Source organism: Chenopodium album, chromosome 15 (genome assembly GCF_948465745.1).
Source record: "Chenopodium album chromosome 15, dcCheAlbu1.1, whole genome shotgun sequence".
NCBI lineage: Eukaryota > Viridiplantae > Streptophyta > Magnoliopsida > Caryophyllales > Amaranthaceae > Chenopodium > Chenopodium album.
Genome location: NC_137848.1, coordinates 46,103,833 through 46,130,092, shown reverse-complemented (window position 1 = coordinate 46,130,092; position 26,260 = coordinate 46,103,833). Strand labels below are relative to the sequence as shown.

The 26,260-nt window shown below is 38.0% G+C and overlaps 3 protein-coding genes across 3 annotated transcripts; 1 reads left to right on the top strand and 2 right to left on the bottom strand.

Annotated features, from left to right (window-relative positions):
• Positions 1–8,163: 8,163 nt before the first annotated feature.
• On the bottom strand, positions 8,164–14,755 carry LOC145581286 (uncharacterized). The gene is made up of 2 exons (XM_081638317.1): positions 14,408–14,755; positions 8,164–8,181 (listed from the first exon to the last, which is right to left on the bottom strand). Exons 1-2 carry the CDS (start codon positions 14,753–14,755, stop codon positions 8,164–8,166), a joined length of 366 nt encoding a protein of 121 aa, XP_081494443.1.
• A 1,953-nt stretch (positions 14,756–16,708) lies between these two features.
• On the bottom strand, positions 16,709–17,188 carry LOC145581285 (uncharacterized). Its single transcript, XM_081638315.1, has one exon. It carries the CDS (start codon positions 17,186–17,188, stop codon positions 16,709–16,711), a length of 480 nt encoding a protein of 159 aa, XP_081494441.1.
• A 2,425-nt stretch (positions 17,189–19,613) lies between these two features.
• LOC145582349 (receptor protein kinase-like protein ZAR1) lies at positions 19,614–25,160 on the top strand. The gene is made up of 2 exons (XM_081639352.1): positions 19,614–21,221; positions 24,278–25,160. Exons 1-2 carry the CDS (start codon positions 19,871–19,873, stop codon positions 24,910–24,912), a joined length of 1,986 nt encoding a protein of 661 aa, XP_081495478.1. The 5' UTR covers positions 19,614–19,870; the 3' UTR covers positions 24,913–25,160.
• The last annotated feature ends 1,100 nt before the right edge of the window (positions 25,161–26,260 follow it).

Below are 26,260 nucleotides of genomic sequence, written 5' to 3'. Positions count from 1 at the left end.
CATACACACTTCATCTCTCCCCTTTAATTCAACCTTTTCCTATTCTCTCTTTAATTTTAGCCCTTCCACCTTCTATTTAAGCCTCTTTTTCGATTAAAGTTCCAAAATTTTAATATCTTTAATCATGTTTCCGATTACATATTATACCCTATAATGACTTACTGATATTTCCTCACTTATCTCTCAATACAATTTTTCCGATTACATATTATACCCTATAATGACTTACTGATATTTCCTCACTTATCTCTCAATACAATTTTATATGAATAACCCGTGCATTGCACGGGCCAGAAGGCTAGGTTATATTAAAGTATAAACTAGAACAATATATGACTATAACAATATGCTTCATTAATTGCCTTAGCAACAACTCAATTTAATTAGAAAGACTAAGGTCTTGTAAAGTTCACCTTATTTTTACTTATTTCAGAAAAAATAAGTTCAAATCAGATTAGATCAGGAAAAAGAAGTTCAGATCAGAAAAAATAAGTTCATATCAGAAAAAAAATAAGTTCATATCTGATTATCGTTTTATGTGCAATTTTTTATCGCTAAATATCTTTCATTTCGTAATGAAAAAAATTATGAAAATCACATATTAATAAAATACACATTATTACGAATCTAACAAGACCCCACTAATATATTTTTTTCGTATAGATTATCGTATATTTAAGGTCAAAGTTTGGTCAAATCTGTTATTCAAATCAGATCAGACCAGATCAGATTAGCAAACAAGGTCTAAGTTGAATCATCTATTAAGCCTATAATCTTGTTCACATTTCAGTACAACTTCTTTAAAATAGAAAAGTTCTCTATTATTTTATACATGTTTGTAAAATTTACAAATTATTACATCACATGTATGCATGAAAACTTAGCTATGAAATAAGTGAATGCATTGAAAATTGAAATAAATCAATTTTAAAAGCCCAATTAAAGCTCATATATGCTCAAGCTTAAACTATAAATGCAAAAGGCGCAGTTGTGAACAAAGCGAATAAGGGCCAGTTCACATTTACCGAACTGATTGGAACTGAACTGATTTGATTGGAGCTGAACTGAACTGAATTGAAATGAATTTTTTATGAGAGAAGGAAATTAGGAGCTAAACTGAACTGAACTGAACTGAACTGAACTGATTGGAGCTGAACTGAACAGGCCCTAATTAACAAATCAGCCTCAAACAAGATGATTTGAAGCTCATTTTAGTTCAAGATATCTCGTACACTAACATTTTCTTACTAAACTAACCTCAAAAAGACCAAAAATTGAATTCGATCTTTTACAACCTTATTCACAAGATTAGACTAGAAACAACATTCCAATATAAACAAAGCACAAATACTTCATAATCCATATGAATACTGTAGAAGTTAAATCGTCCATACGTCATATAAGAGTAGTTTAATTAACATATAAAGTACTCCGTATAATCCATATAAGGATCTATTCTTTTGAGCTGCTGTGGTTTGCTTTTCTCTGTTGATCTACTCTGGTCTGACAAAAGCTAAAAAGAACATAGCTTAAGAGCAAGTTCTGATTGACTGAATTGAGCCGAACTGAATTGAACTTATTGGAACTGAACTGAATTGAACTGAACTTATTGGAGCTGAACTGAATATTTTATGAGAAAAGGAAATTAAGAACTGAACTGAACTGAACTTATTGGAACTGAACTGAACTGAACTGAATTGAAAATAATCTGAAGAGAATCGTCCATACAGACATACGGCGTATAGTTTAATGAAGCGAAAATTCTATAGTAAACGACACGTATCGCTATGTATTACTAAAACAATGTACTACAATGTATCACTATTAAAATGGATAAATATATTATTTATTTTTAACATCTGTCATGATTAAAATTTAGCTATAGATGATTATGAATTATTTTATTGATTTTATTTTATACCAGACCACCATACATTTATCATTAATAAGGTGCTACTGTAGATACATCGATCAAGCTTTAACTGTAAATACATGAATACGTCATCAAGCATACACTATAAATACAATAAGCTTGCTTTTTTTTACATACGGTACAGTAAGCATATTTAGATAAATTAACAAAAGCCAGCATATGCATCTTTATCTTTTTATTTTAGACTAAGTATCCCAAATTCCGTTATTTCAAACCGCCATGTGAAGGAATTTGGCAGAATGAACATCCAAAGTTCTCCCATAGTCTATTCTCGTGTATGAGTACATCAAATTGTAGCTACATCAAATTTAACAGACAAATACATCATTTAGATGTATAAATAATGAAGATTAAGAATAATAATAATTAGGATTAAATTAGTATGAAAAAGTTTGTATTATTGAATTATGTTCAACGTCATTGATGTAATTTAACAAATGTATTTAAATTGACAAACATTTATTTAGGATGAAAACTGATAAAGAGGGGAGAAAATACAATTACAAACTCTGCTTTATTAATTGGAATTTGAATTCGCCATTGTTGCAGCTTAAATTAGATGGAGAAGACAATGGTACGCGCTAAAAAAATTGACTTAATGTAATTCAATGTACAAGAATCTAATTGAAGAAGAATTAAGATTCGATTTGAGGGAGAAACCATAAACTAGAGAGATAAAGCCATTAATTTGAGAACATATTCAAAGATATGTGTATGAGTTCGATCCGCGTGATTTTTTTTTTTTTTTAAGAAAATCCGCTAAAAAAAAAAAATTTATAAAACATAGCTGTTTAGGCAAATCTCAACAAGGACATACGAGAATTTGCTAGGTTTGAGGGGTAATAACAATCATACTACCAAATGCATACAAATTAATAATAAAGCAATAACAAAGCAATAGATAAGCAATGAACAAGCAATAAACAAACAGAATGAATTCTATTGTGGAAAGAGAATAAGTTTAGAGATACAGTACTGAGTAAGGACAAGCGTCCTTCTTCAGTAGGGATGAAGCTTCGTAGGTAAATGCAGAGTAATTCTATTATATTTAGAGAGTATGTGCGTACATGTGTGCTAAAAATGTCTAATTACACTTATTTATACTTAGGGATCTCTAGGGTTTACAAATATCTCCGGAATATATTTAAAATGAGGAAGATCTCCTTGATTTATCTTCTTCCCTGTTCTGTAGGTTTATCTTTGGCAAGTATCTTCTTGATTGATATCCTTGATGCTACTTTCCTTGTTTGTTCCAATCAAGCCGTTTTGCCTATTCTTGCTAAATTACTGATCTTGGATTGATGCCCTAAATGTAATGGGTCGTATTACAATACGGGCCCAACAATTGCCCCTAATTTTTATTTCCAAGTATTGGAAGTGAAAATTACCTAAAGAAAAAGCTTTAGAAAGTATTTTGAAATTCAGAATTTGTTCCAACGGTTGGCAAAATAGAAAGTGGTGGCGGTTTTAAGGCAACTTCCTCGATAACTGTGAAGGGCGGTTTATTTCCGTCTTTGGTATTTATTGGGTGTGCAGGATCTTTGTCTAATCACTTCAATTGCTTTGCCCCAATTTCAATTTCATCAGGTATTTTCTCTCTCCTCTCTATTTGCTCTGTTTTTCACTTTGTATTTTTCTCTTGTTTTTGCGATGGATGATCATGTGAGAGTGATGTTTGCTGGGGTGGATGAGGGTGTGAAAAGGCCAAATTTGGTGGCGCAGAACGTCTTTCCTGCCAAAGATGTCTATCCTTCCACCATTACGAAGGAGGAGGTTCAGAACGTCGCTGCTATTGCGCGGTTTCCTAATGGGGTTGTGGTGAAAATTCCATCTTCTAGGGAAAGGGCTGACTGGACTGCCCTTGGTTGGGTGTGTTTCTTTGAGTATCCCTTTGTAATTGGGCATACTTTTCCTTTTTCTGCTCTTGTTCGTCAATTTCTTTCTAGAGTTAGGGTTTCACCTTGTCAATTACTGCCCCAAACTTGGAGGGTGTTGAGAATTCTGGATTTGCTGAGTGCAAAATTGGGTATAGAACTTGATGTGAGGGATTTGTGTTACCCTTATACTATTAGGACCAGTGGTAAGGGTCGAGTTGGTCTTCGCCTGAAGGATGGTGTTGGTCCTTTGGTGACTGACTTGGAGAAGGCGTTTGACAAGAAGTGGTATCACAAGTTCTTCTTTGTGAGGATTAACTCGTTGGGTGATGATTGTGATTTTTTGATTGACACTGTTGAGGCTGAAGGTATTTTGTTTTCTTATTCTTTTATTTTCTTCTCTCCTTCTTTGTTGATTTGGGCTTATTTGCTTGTTGGTTGCAGTGAGTAAACTGAAGCAGCGCTCTCAGTCTCCATCCTTGATAGACAAGTTGTATGAGTTGAGTGCAGACGAGAGATCTTTCATCAAGTTGACACAGCCTGAAGCAGTTGTTCAAATTAAGTCTTTGGACGAATCTGATTCTGACAGAAAGTTGCCCCAACTATGTCTCAAGGTTTGTTTTCCTTCTTTCTTGTGCGTTTTGATGTTTTGCTATACTAGTAATTTTGTGGATGTGTGGTTGATGCCAGTTTGTTTCGTTTTTGATTGACTTAGTTTGTGGGTTTTTCATTTGTTTCGAATCAGTTGTATCCTTGCTGAATATACTTGCATACAATTGTTAATCTATTAGCATCCTCGCTGTATACATTGTTGCGTTCCTTGTTGTGCTACTTTTGAATTCCTCTATGTTCCTTGTAGATACATCAAGGTCACTAAGGTCTCATGATCTTCTTAGTTCGTCTTCCATCTTGGGTCGTCTCAAGTCTCGCTCGTCTCCCCAGACTTCTGAAGCTGTTCCTATCAAGATGGTTGCTCCCAAGGGTGTCCCTCCTCCACCTCCGCCTCGTGCTAGTCTCAAGAGGAAGTTGGAGATGCCTATTGATGTTGACGCTGCTGAGTTTTCTTTTGACTCTCTGGCTCCGCATGTGGATACCCTGTTGTTTCCTTCTTTCAAGGATCGTCAATCCTCGATGACTTTTGCTGACCTTTCACAAGAGGCGGCCGTCCAGTCTTTCCAGGTATAGTATACTCCGAAATTTTTTTAATAAAATCAACATTATTGGACTATGCTTCTTACACTTCATCTTTGCTTTGCAGAGCCTTCAATCTTGCCTTGGTGTTTTAGGCAAGGTGTCAGAATTTACTCGGGTGTATGAGGCTATGAAGAAGGAGCGTGATGCTCTGTCTGACAAGTACAAGGCTGCTACTGAGGCTTTGAAGGCTGAACGGACTAAGCATCGGGACTGCATTTCTGAGCGGGATGGGCTGAAGGGTACCCTGAAGGAAGCTGCTAACGAGGCCATTGATGCTGCTACGTACTACTACGGGAAGGCACGTCTTGAGATGATGGAGGAGTTTCAGCAAGGAAAGCATGAGGCTTGGGATTATGATGGTGATAAGGCTTCTTTCGAGAAGGCGTTCCTTGAAGGGACTGCTGCTCCTGGCTCACTGCTGCTAAGCTTTGCTGATGAGGAAGTGAACTCCCCTCATAATGAAGAAGTCAAGGATGCTCCAGAAGTTATGAAGCCTGTTGCTGAAGAAGTGGTCCCTGCTGACAATATGGGGGAGAATTAGTTTAACCGGTGCTGCGTCACCTTTAAAAAAAATGTAAAGCTTTTGAATGGTGTTTATGTTTACTGCCTCAGTGCAGTTTGGATAATTTGTTTTTTGTGCTACACTTCTGTAGCTGGATAACTTATTTAATTTTGTTGCAATGCAACTAAGTACTTCTGTCCTTCTTGCTGTGTGGATTTCGTTTCTGTATAGTGTGTTGTGATTGTATTGTAGTTGTATCACGATTGTATTACAGTTGTATTACAGTTGTGATGCTACTTACATGTGTTTGTATGCCTTGTAAGGATAGTAGGTCTGTTCTGTTCAAGAATGACTGGTCATCGTTCTGTGGTGAAGGGACTTGTTTCATTCTTGCTCAGTAATGTCAGTCGTGCTCCTTGCAAAACAGAAGAAGGTGAGGGGTGGCCGTGGGTTTCCCCAACGGCCCTCCGATGCCAAAGTCAGTACTCGTAATGATCATAAATCAAATTGACAAAGAATAGGGAGAGATAAGTACCTTTCGTGCTGATTTTGGATGTTGGAGATTTTTTGTGTTTTTGTGTTTTCTTCTTTTTTTGTATTTTTGCTTGTTTTCCTGTTTTTTTTTTTTTGTTTTTCTTTTTGTAAATTAAAAGACAAAATTGAAATAATAACTACGTACCTTTCTTCAGAAATGATATAGTTTTAAATGTGTTGCGTTCCAGCTTCGCTGCACGTCTTTTCCTTCTGCATTCCTGAGTCTGTATGCTCCATTACCTACTGTAGGAGTTTATAGGTACTACGCAGCGGAAATAATATATATGAATCATATTCAATAGAGTACCTAATCCAAGGATCGCATGCATAACACACAAGACACATAATCATACCTTTGAAGCGTGAATTCCACGAAGCTATTCGACAGGCAAATCAGGGAGAGAATAGAGCCCCAAGTGATGCTCCTCTACTTAGTCCACGAGATTCGAACGAGCCGTCCACCAATACTAGTTTGGTTGTGTGATTGAGGAAAACCGCGATCACCACCTTTTCGGACAACCGACCACCGCACGAACCACCACCACCCCGAGACACCACCGGCGCCTAGGAGGAGGAGAGTGACGTGAGAGAGGGGAGTATGAGAGGGGGTTGGTTTCGTGTTTGCTAATTAGGGTTTGATCTAAAATTATTAGTAAACTGCTTACTTGCAAACCTAGGCACCTAGTCTATTTATAATCTCATTATAATTAGACTAGGACACGAAGCCCAATAGCCTCTTAAAGCCCCATATGGCCGGCCACCTAGAGTGATGAGGCCCATGATGGGCCTCGTCCTCTAATGCTCGATCTAGCCCCTTTGTGTGACCTTATAGGATCCGTCCAATTGGGCTTTGGCCTATTTTACTAGTCCAAAGATCGTAAGTACCTCTAGCTATGGCAAAACGACGACCCAAATGTCCGGACTTAATTATCTCCATAATTTGATCCAATTATATATCTAGTAATTGCACACGACGAAGACATAACTCCTTCAATCTCCCACTTGTCTGAGACAAGGGTGCAATATTCAAATTCCTTAAGTCAATGTATATGTCGATTTGATAATATGATTGCATCACATGTCGAGATCATATTAATCTACAAATCGTTTCTTGAAATCTGAGTTAGAATTACAAAACCAAATGATTACTGAGTAATGCATTTGAACGCGGCCACGTATTTTCTGAATTCTCCCTCTTCAAGCGGGCATGACACATTTCCCAATTTAATAGGTAGACTCAATCCAATCTTGTGGCAACAAGCCTCCCACTCAACTTCTGAAATGACCGGGAAACACCCTTTATAATCTCCAGTTACGGGCAGACGTTTGAGTGTACCACAGCCATAACATCCATTGAATGAAATCAATGTTCCACTCATGTCAAAGGAATCCACTAATATATACGGAAGCTCTATACTTGAACTTCAAAGTAGGTCAATAGTTCGATCATGCATCATTCATGCATATCCAAGTGATTGACCGAGCATCAATATGCCCCTATAGCCCATGAAACTGCGCTATCCAATCAATCTTACATGCTAGTCCATTCATTGAAATCATTTATGTCCACTTTAATGATCTTGAACTAGGAACTTAAATAATATATGAATTTTGTTCACCTGTGGGGTTTCATTCAAAAGGTCATCAACCTAGTGAGCCCATCAATTCATAATTATTTTGGACATTTTATTTAATTTCAAACCATGATTAAATAAGAGAAATAATAATTTTTGTTTTAAACATAATTCTGCAAATTGATGTATTTTCTTATGTAATATGTTTTCACAAACATACACAACTTAAATTACATAATTTGCTTCAATCCAAGACTTTAATATGACTTTCATACTTTAGTCTAAGGAAGGGGTTTAGTGATTTCTCACTTATAATAAAACTTTGCAGAACGTGACCTTCCGCTGGTCAATGATCTCATAACTGAGGCGATATCTCATATTCATTTGTTTGGATTTGTGACGTGACCCTGGCTCCTTTGTTCTTGGGCAAAGGTGACCTTTTAGTCACATGACATTTTAATCCGAACTTCCTCTAAAACTATCCGACTATAGCTTAATACACATATTCTGACATTGAGCATGCAATAGTGCTCTGCTTTGAACTTTTCAAGTTCACTGTATTTCTCCATACTGACAAAATTGTGCATCTAGATCAAAATCTAGAGTCATCTTGCCTGTTTTGAAAAACTTGCATCCGTAAAACCTTTGACAACTTGTTTACCTTTAACACCATAAACTAGAAAAATTCCTTTAGCGCTTCTCAAGTACTCAAGGATTTGTTCTTGGTAACTCTCCGTATGCTTATTCTGTATTTGCTTGAAACTTGCTACACATGCACAAGTCATATGTAACAACTTGCTTTGTACATTTCATGGCACATGTAATGGACCCTTTTGCAAAAGCATTAGGTACACTACCTTTACAATCCAACTCTATTAGTTTTTAAAGCAATGAGTTTTACCGAGTGTAAAACCATGAGGCATGGGAAGGGATCCTCTCTTAGAATCTTGCATCTTGAACTTGTCAAGAATCTTATCAACATAAGTCTCTTGATTAGGTCCAGTCATCCTTCAAGATTCACTTTGTGGATTTTGATTCCCAATATGTACTCAATACCTCCTAAGTCTCCCATATATAAACAATCTTTCTAACCATTGCTTGACTTATTCAAGCATTGATATATCATTTCATATGAAATGTATGTCAACTACATGCTAGACTAAGAAGACCAATTGCTCCCACTAAACTTCTTGTCTCTACAAGATTTCTTTTCATTCTTCCAAGGTAATCAAACTGTTTGATTTCCTAATGAATATTCCAACTCCCTAATGCTTACTTCAATCCATAAATGAATTTCTGAAGTTTGCAAAACTTTCTAGGAATTTCTGGATTTCATTGCCATCCATCAAGAACATTTCATGAAGGTGATTTTGATTTCCATAACTAGAAATAATCCGAATAGGCTTACATAACTAATAGGTTTGACCCCATTTGCAAGACTATCATGGACTAGCATATCTTTACAGACATGGAGTCCATTCTGGATTTCTTGGCTTTAAGCCACTTCCTGAGTTGGCATTCGTCCAAAGCTTGTTTCTGATTTCATGCGCCTTCGTCTCTGATGTAGTGTTATCCACATCCTTTTGTTGCTCGTCTCGAATCTCATCGAGATCTAACTTTACTCCCACTTGGCTTTGTAGGAAGACATTTCTTTCTATAAAGACACTATCGCGAGCAACAAACATTTTGTTTCTACGCGATTGTAGGAATAATACCTCTGTTTTAGGGTTTATTATGTCATCTTTGTAAACATTTTACATAGATTTCATACTCCCTCAATCCTGTTTAGAAAAGATTACTTTGGAACATTTCCAGTCTATAACATTTATGACATCTTTTCTACTGCTTTGGTTAAGTTTCTGTTTAGTATATTCGTAGTTGTTGTTCTAATGCATATCCTCAAAACGATATTTTTAAATCATTAAATATTGGATCGAACCATGGCAAGCAAAGTTTGATTCCTACTTTATACATACATTTTAATTGTAATGTTCCTGGATTGTGGACTAATTCAACAATTCCTTTAGATGATCATTTATTTTGAGTTAAATATTTATCACAACAATCATATTGTAGTGCTAAATTGTTTATCTCAAACTTGATTTTACATTTCATTTTGGAATTTTGAACATTTCAATGATTCCAGCCTTTACTTCATTAAGTAATTATCGACATATTTACCTAAATCGTTAATAAAAGCAATGAAAAATTAAATCCGTTTGCTAAATCTTGAACTTATGGTACACACACATCATATGTTTGTGTTCCAAAAGGTCTTTTTAGCTTTTTTACCCTTTCAACTAAAAGGCAACTTGGTCATTTTACCTTATCAAGCATGACTTCTAATTCTCAAGTGATTCATAATCATATAAGAGTAAGAGTCCATCCATAACTTTGGATGTGCAAATGGTTTATGTGTCCTAACCTTACTTTGTTACAAGTAAGTTTGGTTTGAATCGTCTAATTTACTTTTGTGATCTACTTATATCAATGTCATAAATAAAATTAACTCATATCTAGCAAAAATGAAAACAATTTATTACCTTGGTCATGGATCAACATTTGTCCAAGCCAAGTAAAACCAAATCAGTATTCAAAACAAGAAACTGAAATATTGTCTCATCAAAAACTGGAAATTGTTCTAAATGTCATGATAAACTAATCAGAAAATAAAACTATGAAGCTATCTCTGGCCACTTAATACTCCTAGTGCACCTTCAAGCTCCATCTCCATGCTAGCTTCACTTGTTTGCAGTTCCTGCGCAACATCATAATGTTAAGCTCTGCAACTTGGTATCACATACCTTAGTGAAAGTTAAAATGTTTATAACATAATACCTGAGGTTGATGCTCCATTCTTCTTCTTGAGGAAATCAAGGTATTTTTGGCAATTGCGTTTCCAACGTCCCTTCTTCTTGCAGTAAAAGCATTCACTCTCACTTGCAGCTTTGGGTTTTGGATTAGCCTTAGGTTTTTCAGGAGCCTTGGCAACTTGTTTGCCCTTGCTCTTGGCACTAGCCTTTTGCCCCTTCTTCTTGAACCCCTTTCCCTTTTGAATCATAAGAACTTCCTTCTTAGGTTCCTTAGGGATTTGTTTCTCAGCACTAACCAGCATTGCATGCAATTGATTCATAGTCTTTGCATTGGCAGTCAATGTTGAAGTTCATGATAAACTGGTTGAAACTTTCTGGAAGTGAGTGGAGAATGATGTCTGTTGCCAAATCATCACTAATTGGGTACCCCAGTTTCTCCATACTTTAAATTAGGCCGATCATTTTGAAAACATGATCATGAACTGTGGCGCCCTTCTCCATTCTACAATCCAGAATCTCACAATGAAGCTCATACCTTTCAACTCTAGCTTGTTTCTTAAACAAAGCTTTGAGTTCTTCCATGATTGAGTAGGCATCCTGGTCCTCAAAACGCTTTTGAAGACTAGGTTCCATGGTAGCAATCATTAAGCAAGTGATAGGCATAGCTCTATCATGAGCTTCCTTGTGCTTCTTGAGCTCTGCCGCAGTTGGATTTTCTGGCAGAGGTCCTGGTAATGGGGTATCAATGACATCCTCCTTACCTTCAGATTTCAGAACAAGCCTTAGCATTCTTTCCCAGTTGGAAAAGTTTTCCCCTGTCAACCTATCCTTCTCAAGGAATGGTCGCAAATTGTAAACGTTGCTGTCATTGTTATTACGACTACCCATCTATGTCAAAATAAGGCAAAGTTTAATAATTATGTTTAATAAAATTAAAGTACCATAAAAGCATTCATTTTGGTAACTTTAAAACACTTTATTCAATAATTAAATGATCCCAATTGAATTTTAAGTGATTCCAAGATCCTTTATTTGTGCAATAATTGACCGGACTGAGGCCCTGCCATCAACCATTACATTTTCAAGGTGAGTAAACTCTTTACTGATTACAACTCTTGTAACTCTTGGTTGAATAATTAACCATCACATGTTTAATCATTACCCTTAGCTTCAAGGTTCTAAACTGATCTTTAGGTAACCTTGTTGGGTATAACCAATTAAAAGTGTAGAACGTGATCTACCCCCACTTCCCCAAGATATATTATGACGCTCTGCTGAGGCCGACCCATCATAAACGATCGAAGGTTTCGTCGGGTTTTTAATTGGAAAAGCTGCCTCAATATTACTGGGATCTAGATTCATTATGTTGTGATTATTTAGTGAACTCTAGCGCATCATCAATCAACATAAATAAACCTAAACATGCATAATCTAATAATGCAATAAAATATGACATAGTATGGCCCCTTAGTCCTAAGAAAACTAGAAATGAAAAATGCTCCCACTTGAATCATCATGGATCTTCATCCACCTTTCTCCTTTGGGCCTTCACTTCATGGGCTTCTTTTGGGCTAACACCATTTAAATAACTATTATATTTACATTAAATAAAAATTATAAAAAAAACTTAACGGTACGCAGACCGTATATAGATAACAAAAATACATCACGATACGCAGATCGTATTTAAGAATCTATGGGCCATACTAGTCTATATATAGCAACATAATATCATATATTAGAAAAGTGCCATATAATAAATCACTCAACATGCTTGTCTAAACTACAATATCGAATGTTCATAATAAAGTCAACGCATTTCCTAAAATATCTTATATTTTAATCATAATTAGATAATATCATATATTATTCATGACGGTTCATAAAATATCATATATTTAATTTAGTCATGAGATAGAATCAAATCACATTTTAATCTAGAAAGATAAATCATATTTAATCTTCCATGATTATCCTAACTAATTTAGGAGATTCTATCCTAATTACTAGCCAATCAAATAATTTTAAAATCAATTACATCCTAATCTAATTATGGGATAATCACATTATTTAAATCAATTATTATCCTTTTGGAATATGCTTAGAATACCCTAATCAATCTTATCCATAATTAACCACTTTAATTTAGGATAATTACCAAAATAACAAACTAAATATGGATAATATCAAATATAACAACTTTTGAATATTTGATTTTATCCTAAAATAAAAGATTTTATCCAAATAAAACCAACTTTATCTTTTAAAATAAAAGATCATATTTTGAAAATATTTTAACTTATCCAAAATAAAACCGATTTTATCTCAAAATAATTCGTAATTATCCTGAAATAATTTTTCAAAACAGAGTTTTTTTTTTTTTTTTGAAAACCGTGACTGCACGGTTGCTGGCCACCGTGGTTGGCTAGCCGGAGCTAGCCACGGTGGCTGGCCGCTTCACAGCAGCAGAGGCAGCCACGGCAGCAGCGTGCAACGCTTGCACAACTGCTGCCTTAGCCACCTAGACCGCCGCCCTGCCCTTCCCCTCCCTCTTGGACCGCCACCTGGTCGGCAGCCGCCGTGGCTGCGCCACCCAGCCGCGGTTGCCGACCAAAATAATTTTTTTTTTTTTGTGTTTTTAATTTAATTAAAACAACATTTATCATAATTAAATTAAATCAGTCCATAAGATTAAAATTAAATCATATTCAACTTTAAAATTAGGGTTCGTCATAAAATTAATCCCAATTTAATTCTAACTTTTAAAATTAAATCTATGATCATACATAAAACATTTTTATGCATAAATCAATTCAATTAAAATTATGAAACAAAGAACAAATCGAATTAAATCAAAATCAAGCACAAAAATCATATTTTAGGGCTATAAATTTCGAAATTATTCGAAAATTAGGGTTAGGGGTTCGAAATTTTCGAACATTCTAGGGCATAATTCGGTCCTCTTCATGGCTATTTGAGCATAATTAAATCGCATTTAATCGATTCCAAAAGTTTAATCACATTAAATATAATAATTGAACCATAATTAAATTAATTTCTCTCTCTTAATTGATTATAAAATTAACGTGGACATCAAATAATCGTATTATTATGATCTAGCGCGTTCATGCAAGAGGCTAACTGATACCACTGTAGGAGTTTATAGGTACTACGCAGCGGAAATAATATATATGAATCATATTCAATAGAGTACCTAATCCAAGGATCGCATGCATAACACACAAGACACATAATCATACCTTTGAAGCGTGAATTCCACGAAGCTATTCGACAGGCAAATCAGGGAGAGAATAGAGCCCCAGGTGTTGCTCCTCTACTTAGTCCACGAGATTCGAACGAGCCGTCCACCAATACTAGTTTGGTTGTGTGATTGAGGAAAACCGCGATCACCACCTTTTCGGACAACCGACCACCGCACGAACCACCACCACCCCGAGACACCACCGGCGCCTAGGAGGAGGAGAGTGACGTGAGAGAGGGGAGTATGAGAGGGGGTTGGTTTCGTGTTTGCTAATTAGGGTTTGATCTAAAATGATTAGTAAACTGCTTACTTGCAAACCTAGGCACCTAGTCTATTTATAATCTCATTATAATTAGACTAGGACACGAAGCCCAATAGCCTCTTAAAGCCCCATATGGCCGGCCACCTAGAGTGATGAGGCCCATGATGGGCCTCGTCCTCTAATGCTCGATCTAGCCCCTTTGTGTGACCTTATAGGATCCGTCCAATTGGGCTTTGGCCTATTTTACTAGTCCAAAGATCGTAAGTACCTCTAGCTATGGCAAAACGACGACCCAAATGTCCGGACTTAATTATCTCCATAATTTGATCCAATTATATATCTAGTAATTGCACACGACGAAGACATAACTCCTTCACCTACTACCTTAGTGATTTCATAGGGTCCTTCCCAGTTGGGTGCTAGCTTTCCTGCATTGACTTCCCTGGTGTTTTCGTATACCTTCCTGAGAACCCAATCTCCTAGCTTGAAGACTTTGATTCTGACATTCTTGTTGAAGGATCTTGCTACTTCCTGCTGATATGCTGCCATTCTCATTTGTGCGTCTTCCCTGAGTTCTTCCACTGTGTCTAAGTTGTGAATTAGTTCTGTTTGGTTTCTTTCTTCTGTCATTAGCTCGTACCTTGCTGTAGGTACTTCTACCTCTGTTGGGATTACTGCTTCACATCCGTATACCAATGAGAAAGGGGTATGACCTGTAGCGCCTTTAGGAGTTGTTCTGTCTGCCCACAGTATGTTGGGTAGCTCATCTGCCCATTTTCCTTTTGCTCCTTCCAGCCTTTTCTTCATGTTGCCTATAAGAACTTTGTTGCTTGATTATGCCTGCCCGTTTGCCTGTGGGTACCTTGGTGTAGATGTGATGGGGGAGATGTTCCATTCTTTACAGAACTTGGTGGTTTTGTTGCTGATAAATTGGGACCCATTGTCTGTAATGATCTCTGTTGGTACCCCGAACCTGCTTAGAATATTCCTCTTTATGAATGAGATGACGTGCTTATCCGTGATTTCCTTGTATGCTTCGGCTTCAATCCATTTGGAGAAGTAGTCTGTCATTGCTAAGAAGTACACTCTCTGTCCTGATGACGGGGGCAGCTTTACTATATCCATTCCCCACTTCATGAATGGCCAAGGTGTCAACGTTGGGTGTAATTCTTCTGATGGTTTGTGTGTCAAGGGCGCATGTTTTTGGCATGCTAGGCATTTCTTGGAGAATTCTGCTGCGTCCTTACTCATTCTGGGCCAATAGTATCCCATTCTAAGTGCTCTGTTGGCTAGATTTCTTCCTCCGGAATGATTTCCGCATTCTCCACTGTGTAGGGATTGTAAGACTTGCTGAGCTTCTTTTCCTTCCAGGCATCGTAAGAAGGGTCCTGCTGCAGATTTCTTGAAGAGTACATTGCTGATCAGACAATACTTGGAGGCTTTCTGAGCGAATGCTTGAGCTGTTGCTTTCCCTGTTGGTTTCGTGTTGCCCAAGAGGTATTCTTTCAAAGGCGTTGTCCAACTATTGTCTTCTTCTTCTGTAGGGCTTGCTTGAATTTCATAGACGCTCATGGTTGACTCTTTCTCTATGGCTGGTGAAAGTACGTGTATTAGTGGGATAGCTCCAAATTCTTCTGGATTGATGTTAGACCCCAAATTTGCCAGTGCGTTTGCTTCGGTGTTCAGGTTTCTGGGTACTTGTTCTATCTTGAACTCCTTGTTTTTTTTCAGTACCTCGTAGAAAGCTCTGTTCTTTTCTGAAGACTTTGAGATGAACCTGTTCAGTGCCGCGATTTTTCCTGTTAAGCTCTGTACATCCTTCTTGGATTTTGGTCGCTCTAGATCTAGGATGGCTTTGACTTGTTCCGGACTGGCTTCTATTCCTCTTTGTGTAACCATGTATCCCAGGAACTTTCCTGATTGTACTCCAAATGTGCACTTTGTGGGATTTAGCTTCATGCCGTATTGTTTCAGGATGGCGAATGCTTCTCTAAGGTCTCTGACGTGATCTTCTGCCTTCTTGGATTTAACTACCATATCGTCTATGTAAACTTCCATTGTGTTTCCAATTTGTTCTTCAAACATCTTGTTTACCAATCTTTGGTACGTCGCTCCTGCATTCTTCAATCCAAAAGGCATCACCTTGTAGCAGTATATTCCTTGACTGGTAATGAAGGCTGTCTTCTCTTGATCGTCCTTGTGCATGAGGATCTGGTTGTAACCACTATAGGCGTCCATAAAGGATAGCAACTCGTGTCCTACTGTGGCATCTACCATGGCATCGATATGCGGTAAAGGGAATGGGTCTTTTGGGCAAGCTTTGTTGATGTCTGTAAAGTCTATGCAGATTCGCCATTTCCCATTCTTCTTCCTTACTACCACCACGTTGGCGAGCCATTCTGGGTACTTTACCTCTCTGATCTTCCCCGTTTTCAGTAGGTTTTGAATTTCTTCATTGATGATCTTGTTCCTTTCTGGCGCGAATTTCCTTCTTTTTTGTTTCACTGGTGTATGCATTGGATCTACGTTTAACTTGTGGGTGATAACTTCTGGGGAAATGCCTTTCATGTCTTCATGGGTCCAAGCAAACACATCTTTCTCTTCTTCTAGGAAATCGTAGATTTGTTGTCTGAGTTTCGCTTTCAGCTCTGATCCTATTCTGACTTTCTGATCTGGATGCATGGGGTTCAGCTGGACTTCTGTAGCTTCTTGCTCTTCTGATATGCTCAATTTCTCTTGGCCCAGCTGACCCTCTGATTGCTATGATGAACTCTTTTTTGCAGATGTTGCCTTCAGTGCTATCTTGTAACATTCTTTAGCTTCCTTAGGATCTCCTCTGATTTCTTGAATTCCCCACCTAGTAGGAAACTTAATGACTTGATGGTACGTAGAAGGGATGGCTTTCATCTCATGTATCCAGGGTCTTCCCAAAATCATGTTGTATGAAGACAGAGTGTCGATTACTAAAAACTTGACTTGTAGGTTGATCCCTTTTGCGTACGTTACCAATGTAATCTCCCCACTTGTCTTTTTGGTTTCCCCGCTGAATCCTACTAGCATTGTTGATTTGTTGACGATATATTTCTCATCTATGTTCATGTGCTTCAGGGTGTCTAGCATGATAATATTTGCAGAGCTTCCATTGTCAACTAGGATTCGCTTGATCATACAATTTCCAACCGGGAGTGAGATCACTAGACCGTCATGATGTCCTTCAACTGCATCACTCTCTTCAAACATGATAGGGATGTCTATCTTGGATTTTTCCCTCTTATCTGGTTGCTCTTTGTTGCTTCTTTTGCATGTCACTTCGCTGCTGAATATGTTAGACCGCATACTTCTGACCCTCCTGATATTAAACAGATGGTTTTGACAATTGGAGGTGGGGGTGGAGGACCTCCTTGCTTGGACTCTTTATCCTTCCCTGAAGCTTTAGATCTATCTGGCAAGAGTTCTTTGAGGTAGCCCTTCTTTAGCAGGTATGCAACTTCCTTTCTGAGCGCGACACATTCATCAGTAGTGTGACCGATATCTGAGTGGAAATCACACCATCTGGATGGATCTTTCTTTTCCCCAGGCCTATCACTCCTTCTGGGCCATTGAACAGTATCTCCCATTTTGTTTAAGGTCCTTATTACTCCTGCAGGGTTGACATTGAAGCAATACTCATGCAACTTGGGTAGAAGCTCAGGATCTTCCCTCCAATCAGAAAACTCTCCTTCGACAGCATTGACTGATCCTTCATTAAAGCGTGAACGCTGATACGGCTTGAATCGATGATCTCTCCTGGGGAAGTTGTTATTCCTTCTTGACGGACGATCTTCATCCTTTCTGAGCTCTGGAGTCTTTCTTGCATATGCATCTTCTTCAAATCTGACTTGGGCCATTGCTTTAGCTTGTACATCTTCAAAGGTTGTACAGGGGTATTTGGTTAATTCCTTGTAGAGCTCGCTGTGATCTAGCAATCCTCTTCTGAACGCTTCAATGGTTGTAGGAGCGTCACACTTGTGTATTCCAATCTTTTCCCTGTTGAACCTGTTAAGATAGTCCCTCAAGGATTCACCATGTCTCTGCACAACACGGTATAAATCCGATGATTGCTTCTCTATTTTCCTGCTGCTTGCGAACTGGACCTTGAATAGGTTTACCATTCCTGCAAAAGATCAAATTGTCCCATTATCTAAATTAATGAACCAAGTTAAAGCTGGACCTGATAATGTGGCTCCAAAGCCTTTGCACATGATAGCCTCTCTTCTGTTTGTAGAGGGACACGTGCTCATTTGGGTCTTTGTTCCATCGTACATGGCCATGTTGGGTGTGCTGAACCTCTTTGGCACTTCTACCATGGCGATCTCTTCTGAGAAAGGAGACTCTATATAGCCATCTGACGCCTCTTCCTCCATGGGCTTAGGCATTCCAGGGATCTTGGCGATCTTGGCTTCGATTGCTTTGAGGTACTCTTTGACTACCTTCTCTATCTTTCCTTCCTCAGATCCTTCTTGGTTATTCTGCTTAGGGGTTCCTGCATTCAAAGAGTCTAGATCTAGGGTTGTTTCCCTAGTCTTAGATCCTTTTTCCCCGTTAGGGGTATGAAAAGTACCTGACATATCAAGCTGCATGGCTATACTTTCAGTGTTCTTTCTGGTATTAATGGTTTTAGAAGCGACTGATTGTATTTGGCTACGGAGGGCTTCATTTTGTTTGGTGAGACTGGTTAGTTTGGCTTCGGTTTGAACCTTTTGGGCCAACAATGTTTCAATCTGGCTCTTTTGTTGGTCTAAGTTTTGACGGAATGCGTTCATTCCCTCATTGATTTTGGCCATGGTAAAGGGTACTTGGTGCCTAGTCATGGTGTTTGTATTGGTTTTTTGGCGAATTGGTAGGTTAATTGATTATCAGCCCCACGGTGGGCGCCAAATTGTTTAGGCAAATCTCAACAAGGACATACGAGAATTTGCTAGGTTTGAGGGGTAATAACAATCATACTGCCAAATGCATACAAATTAATAATAAAGCAATAACAAAGCAATAGATAAGCAATGAACACACAATAAACAAACAGAATGAATTCTATTGTGGAAAGAGAATAAGTTTAGAGATACAGTACTGAGTAAGGACAAGCCTCCTTCTTCAGTAGGGATGAAGCTCCGTAGGTAAATGCAGAGTAATTCTATTATATTTAGAGAGTATGTGCGTACATGTGTGCTAAAAATGTCTAATTACACTTATTTATACCTAGGGATCTCTAGGGTTTACAAATATCTCCGGAATATATTTAAAATGAGGAAGATCTCCTTGATTTATCTTCTTTCCTGTTCTGTAGGTTTATCTTTGGCAAGTATCTTCTTGATTGATATCCTTGATGCTACTTTCCTTGTTTGTTCCAATCAAGCCATTTTGTCTATTCTTGCTAAATTACTGATCTTGGATTGATGCCCTAAATGTAATGGGTCGTATTACAATACGGGCCCAGCAATAGCAGTACATGACATTTACAATATATATCGATATATGTCATATACCGCAGAAATGAAGAAGTATTTTGGACCAAATAGTCAAACACACCCATAAGGCATAAGTCTCCCTCCACTTGGTAAGAAGAGAAATTCAAAAATGAAGCATACGCTCAAACATGTGCTATATGCAATTTTAGTACACACTATAATGGCCCCTCTTCTCGAAACCAACACTCCACAACAAACACCACCTATAACAACATCGATACCAACAACAATCTCCACACTTTAAACACCTTTCAATTCAAATCCTAATAATGCTTCCCTTTCGTCTAATTCTTTGGCCTCTTCTCCTTCTTCACTCCTCTGCAACTCATCCTTCTTCTTCTTCCTCTGTTACTGCAACACCTCGTTGCTTTCTCCTCTTTCCGCCATTTTCAATCCCAAAAAACCTCCATTTTCAGCCATGAATACCCCCACATTTCTCATCCTTTTTCTGTTTAACCTCTCTTTTTCTCTCTCCTCTTCCCTCAACTCCGACGGTCTCTCCCTCCTCGCACTCAAATCCGCCATGACTTCCGACCCAACTCGCTCTCTCTCCTCCTGGTCCGACTCCGACCCGGACCCATGTAACTGGGTCGGAGTCCGCTGCAATGGCAACCGAGTTACTGACGTCACTCTCTCTAACAAATCGTTAACTGGGTATCTCCCTTCTGAACTCGGCGCTATTCTTTCTCTTCGTCGTCTTTCTCTCTCCTACAACAACTTCTCTAGTACTATCCCACCTCGTCTCTTCAATGCTACCTCTCTCACGTCCCTTGACCTCTCTCATAACTCACTCTCTGGCCCGATTCCGGCCCAAATCGAGTCTCTTACGGGCCTCCGGTTCTTGGACCTTTCATCGAATTTCCTAAACGGGTCGCTTCCAAGTGGGCTCAGTGAGTTGACATTACTTGAAGGGACGCTGAATTTGTCGTATAATCAGTTTTCCGGCGAAGTTCCTGCGAGTTTTGGACGGTTTCCGGTGATGGTTAGCTTGGATCTCCGGCATAATAACCTCACCGGGAAAATTCCTCAGGTGGGATCGTTGCTTAATCAGGGGCCTACTGCATTCGCCGGAAACCCTAATTTATGTGGGTTTCCGTTGAGTTCGCCGTGCCCTGAAGCGCAAAACCCTAATGTGATCGGAAACCCGGAAAATCCGGATGACTCGAAGAACCCTAATCTGGGTAATGGGGATAATGCAGAAAGTGGGGGGAAGAAGACGATTTCAATTTCGTTGATTTTAGGGGTTTTTGCGGTTCTGATTGCTGGGGGCATTTTGGTCTTTTTGTTTGTTGTGAGGAAGAATTTGAGGGCGAAGGAGGGTAAAATGGGGAATTCCAGTGAGGATAAAATGGGGAAAGGGGAGATGGTGAGTCACGTGAGGGTGGTGGTAGGGGAGTCGGATGATGATGAAGGGCAAAATGGTAAATTCGTGGTGGTGGATGAGGAGGGGTTTGGGTTAGAGTTAGAGGATTTGTTGAGGGCATCAGCTTATGTAGTTGGGAAGAGTAGGAGTGGGATAGTGTACAAAGTGGTGGTCGGCGGTGGGAAAGGATCGGGTGTGGTGCCCCCTACGGTTGTTGCCGTCAGGAGGTTGAGCGAGGCCGATGATGTCACGTGGCGGCTTCGGGATTTTGAGACCGAGGTGGAGGCAATTAGTAGAGTCCAACATCCAAATATAGTAAGGTTCAGGGCATATTATTATGCACAAGATGAGAAGCTGTTGGTGTCTGATTACATTCGGAATGGCAGCTTGTACACTGCATTGCATGGTATAATCTCTCTTTCATTATTGTTATTGTGTTAATTAATGCTGCCTAGTTCAAAATTCAAATTCTTATTACTTTGTTTCTTAGTTTAATTAATTGGTGAAATTATTTGTTTATGTTTGAAGACAAGGATGTAAGTTTGTTTGAGGTATCATTTAACACGCTTGAGATTTAAACGTAGCCCATTTAATATTTTAATGGAATGATTTACCTCGTAAAATGAATTCTAACATGAATGGAAAAGCCTGCTCATGTGTAAAAACATGGTGACATGGGCTTTTAGATGATATTATTATAATGATAAATCTGATGTTGAAATAGAAATGAATATTTTGGTATTCTACTCGGTCTTATAGATTGGTGTTACAGTAAGAAGTTGCATTTGGCAGTGGTGTAGGTTGTGAGATTGTATATGTACTTGTTATTGGCAGAAGAAGAGGGTTAACATTAGTGCACAGGAGGCCTTTCTGTTTGTCTAACAAACTACTCGTATTGTAGCTTGGAAAATGTGATATGAAATTCAAGAATCAAATCATAGACCTAGTACCTAGTGTTTAAAAAGGGTTCATGGAGGCGATAAGTGTCCTTTTCATGAGGCATATTTCTTGAAATATAGGATTATTAGCTTCCATATATTCGTACATTGCACCGGTTATAAACTTAATGATTATGTTTGACTTAAATTACTTGTGATTTTATTGTTCCTTGAATCCTAGATAGTTACTATGTCACCTATAGACTGTGGTATTTTTCGTACTAGCACTCCAACAATATAGTCACTTCTTACTAAATACAAGTAAATTGCAAACTCAATACTCATAATACTAACATTAAAAGAAACTAAATAACTATAGGTTTATGATATATAGATATTCAGCACTGAAAAATCCTTAGGTGGCTCATAAAAGTTAAACTCTTATGTTACCTTTTCCTAAACACTACTGTATATATGTATTAATTAAAAAATTTTAAAACTATTTATTTTCATTTCAAAATTTAGTTTATAACATGGCACGCTTATGGGACACTCTCTATGCGCTTGAATATTCATCTTTTATGTAGATAGATTTATCTGGTTGCGTATGTTAAATTGCTATTACTGTGCCTTTATGTGCTTTGCGTGTCGTTATATGCCCTAGCGTGCCTTTTCAAAAACTGCTATTATCTGATTTGATTTCTGGAATTTTTAAAGACTTTTTGCCGTGTGCATTTAAAGACATGTACAGTATAGAGTAAGCCCACCGATCAGTTGAGTTAAAAGTAAATGGTGAGGCTGGAGATGCTAAAATTGTTTTCAATACCATTGTTGCTGGGTCTGTAGTTGTTAAGATTTAGCAGCGATTAGTCTAATTACCATCTGAGTACCCGACTAGTTGAGAGTCTTGAGACCAAGTGTTGAAATTAGTGGAAAAGCATTGTGAAAGATAGATTACAAGGGGTAGGACGCTATGAAGCAATTTCTAATCAGCCTTTAAGAATAGGAAAAGATGGTGATATTTCGTTCATTTTTACCGAGTTAGATAATTACATATTGATGTGGATTAATTATGCAGTGATATTATCCTTTTTATAAATTGCCTTTTCCACATCTAAAACAAAGGAAAATCATTCTATCAAGGATGGGGACTCTTGAAAAGAATATCTTCGATAGAATAGCTGTGTCCAAAGGTTCAAACCCAGAACTATATGACTGTGTCCTTAAAAAAGATGATGTATTTGTCATCAAATAAGCATATGTTGGCAGGAGAGGATCAGAGGAATCAGGAAAATGGTACAATTGGTGGTGCAACCGTGCAAGACTGTAGGGACTAGGGAGTACTTCCTTATTGCTATTTGTAACTGCACCATACTTTTAAACTGTAAAGATATGCCATAAACCACAAAAGTTGAAAATTTGAAAGTTAGGAGATCTTGCCTCCTATGCCCTACAGGCCACACCACCCGGTCTACGATTTTTACATGTTCTCATTCAAATGGCTGAACAATACTCCTGAACTAGTGAACTACGGAACATTGGAATTTTTTGCTTGGAAACCTGATACTTGATTGGGGTGTGTCCTGGTAACCTGCCAAGCTAGCATGTGCTTTTAAGTACGGTAATTATTAACGTAGGCTGTATATAGTGCGTGATATTGAGCCTCTGGCTTTCCTTATATTGGAAGGGGGTGGTGGGTGGGAGAGTAGTGTTGGGGCCTTAGGAGTTAGAGTTGATAAAAGGCGTACAACAGATTCCATCTCCTAGCATGATTGGCCTTTTGAAGAGAAGAGGGATACTCATTTACAATAAGGGGGGGAATAAGTAACCTTCTTCTGTATTTGTAGCTTGTAAGATATACTGAGTAAATTGCAGATCATGCTTTGAAATAGTGTCTTTCTTTGTTTTCAAAGCAGCACGTTCTACTTGTTTACATGTAGATAATGGGCTAATGTATCTGTGCAGAATTGATTAAAATGGCTGGGTTTATTTTTTAATTGTTGAAAAATTGTAATTGCTTTGGATACATGTATTTTTCTGACATTACATAGGATTCATGGATATTAGATCTTGTGACATAATGATGATTACCAACAAATATCTGATTTGTGTTGTTTTCCCTGGTATTGCTTGGGCTATCTTGTTGATACATGCCTCTCTACTGCCATATACAATACACACTAGATCATCAATTGCACTAGAATCTAGATAATGTATCCCGCCTATACTGCCACATATGCAACTGTTTAAACTATGTGATGCTAGTATGCTACTGCAGTACTGCATCATCATATGATCATTTGTCTGAATGGCACTTCAAATGGACTTATTTTGAGTATCTTACTATATCTGTATCATGAGCTTTCTGGAAATAGTTTTCCCATAACCTTTGCGTCCTTACTTTTTCTTCACTTGAGTCGAACGACAATCTTCAGTGTTGATTCAATCTGTGTCAATCTAACGTGTAAGGAGATTTTTTCTGTGATCATAATCAATGCCTCTGTGTCACTAGTCTTATCAGTTCCATGATCTAAGCTGTGTATGATTCTATTTGCTAATTTGTGCCGGTGACTTGGTTTTGAAGGTGGATCCTCAAATGATTTGTCACCTTTATCATGGGCTTCAAGACTGAAAATTGCACAAGGCACTGCAAGGGGTTTGATGCATATTCATGAGTGCAGTCCGAGAAAATACGTTCATGGAAACATTAAATCATCCAAAATCCTACTTGACGAGGATCTTAATCCGTACGTCTCTGGGTTTGGTATCAATCGTCTCCAATGTGGGCGCTCAAAATCGGCAAACCCTTCATTAAAAAGGCCCAGTTTAAGCCAGTCTTTCTTAACAGGCTCCAAGGTCTTGGGTCCATCTGTGGTTGCGTATTCAGCCCCAGAGGTCCAAACTAATGGTGTCAAGCTCACTCAAAAATCTGATGTTTACTCGTTTGGGATTGTACTGATGGAGATATTAACTGGTCAGCTACCAAGTGCAGGACCTGACAACGATGAAAAGGGCTTAGAAAGCCTTGTGAGGAAGATTTTTAGGGAAGAGCGACCTTTATCAGAGATCATAGATCCAGCTCTGCTGCATGAAGTTCATGCCAAGAAGCAGGTATTGGCCACATTTCATATGGCTCTAAACTGCACAGAGCTGGACCCTGAGCTGAGGCCAAGGATGAGAACTGTTTCCGAGAGCCTTGATCGTCTCAAGTTTCAATGAGAAGTAAGATGTTAAATAGTGTAAATGTTTGTTAGAAGCATTAGGTTGACTCAATTGATGTAGAGTATCTTTGCCTATCTTCAGTAGTGATATTTTGTAGTAGGATGCCTTGTGTTGGTGTCTAAACTGGGAAGTGGGAAGAGTGTAGAATTTAGGATATCGTTACATATGCTGCCTGAATTTTCTTTTTGCTTTGCTCGGAGGTTCAGTGGGTGCATGGGAACCAATAGAAAGTGACTTGACTATTTAGTGACCGATCTAGTTGATTGAATGACATTTGATGCTAACACGATTAATTTTTGAATCGGTTTTTAAACTTAATTGGCTTCAATTGCAGTAGAATATGGTCTAGTGACTTACAAACAATAGCTAATTGTGTTCTAGTTTTTCATATTATATTTTATATTCCAAATTGTTCACACTATAACCTGTAAGTCTGTAACAGAACAGAGGAAATTTTAAGGTGAACCTTGTTTTTCCTGGGATTGTTGAACTGTCATCGCAAGTTTTTGACTGGATGCAATAGGATACCTTGGCAAACTGGTAACTGTCAAGAGTGGCTAAAATGTGAAGGTAAGGATAGATTTTATCAATTGCTGTTTAATTTTTTGTCACACCATTCCAACCTTGGTGCTCTAGCATTAATATGTTTTACGTCACCTAATTTATTACACTCTCCGTGTTTTTTTTTTAATTTTTTTTATTTGCATCACTTTCTTTTTATGAAAACGCAACACTTTTATATTTGGTAACTTATATACTATATTTTATCATTTCTCTCTCTTAATTTTAAACCCCATTTAAATTATTTTATCATTTCTATTTATGGTCTCATTTAAATAATAAAAATATCTATCCTCTTTCACATACTTTCTCTTTCATGGTCCTCATCTTACTTTTACAAGTTTATTACTATAATAATTTATTCACCCAATCACAATATTATATTACTCTCTTAAAATTCCGTGCAATTTTCAAGTGATGCAAATAAAAAAAACGAAGGGAGTACTACCTTATTTACGTGGCGAGCATCAATCGGTGATTTCTCCTAAGGAATACTCCACAGCCTAAGGACGATCGTAAACTAACTCGGTTGGAGGGCGGAACCCTAATGGGGTAGGTGATTAAAACGTATATTCTACTATTTGGATGTTGACAACAGTAGGATTAGGGAAGAGAGATGAAGCTTTGCTTCGACTTCACATTTAGTGGCTCTTTCGAGTTTTGAGGGCTTCCACCCTTGAAGTTAAAATACATTGTCCTTTTTACCACGCTTACAAGAGTTGAAAAAACCCATTAAAAATGGATCCAAAATTCAAGAGCCATTGGGCTAGCTCAATCAAGCCTA

Coding starts and splice junctions, on each gene's coding strand:
- LOC145581286 (XM_081638317.1), bottom strand. CDS start 14,755: ATGAAGAAAAGGCTGGAAGGAGCAAAAGGAAAATGGGCAGATGAGCTA.
- LOC145581285 (XM_081638315.1), bottom strand. CDS start 17,188: ATGTTTGAAGAGAGTGATGCAGTTGAAGGACATCATGACGGTCTAGTG.
- LOC145582349 (XM_081639352.1), top strand. CDS start 19,871: ATGAATACCCCCACATTTCTCATCCTTTTTCTGTTTAACCTCTCTTTT. Junction 21,222..24,277: donor CTTGTACACTGCATTGCATG/GTATAATCTCTC, acceptor TTGGTTTTGAAG/GTGGATCCTCAAATGATTTG.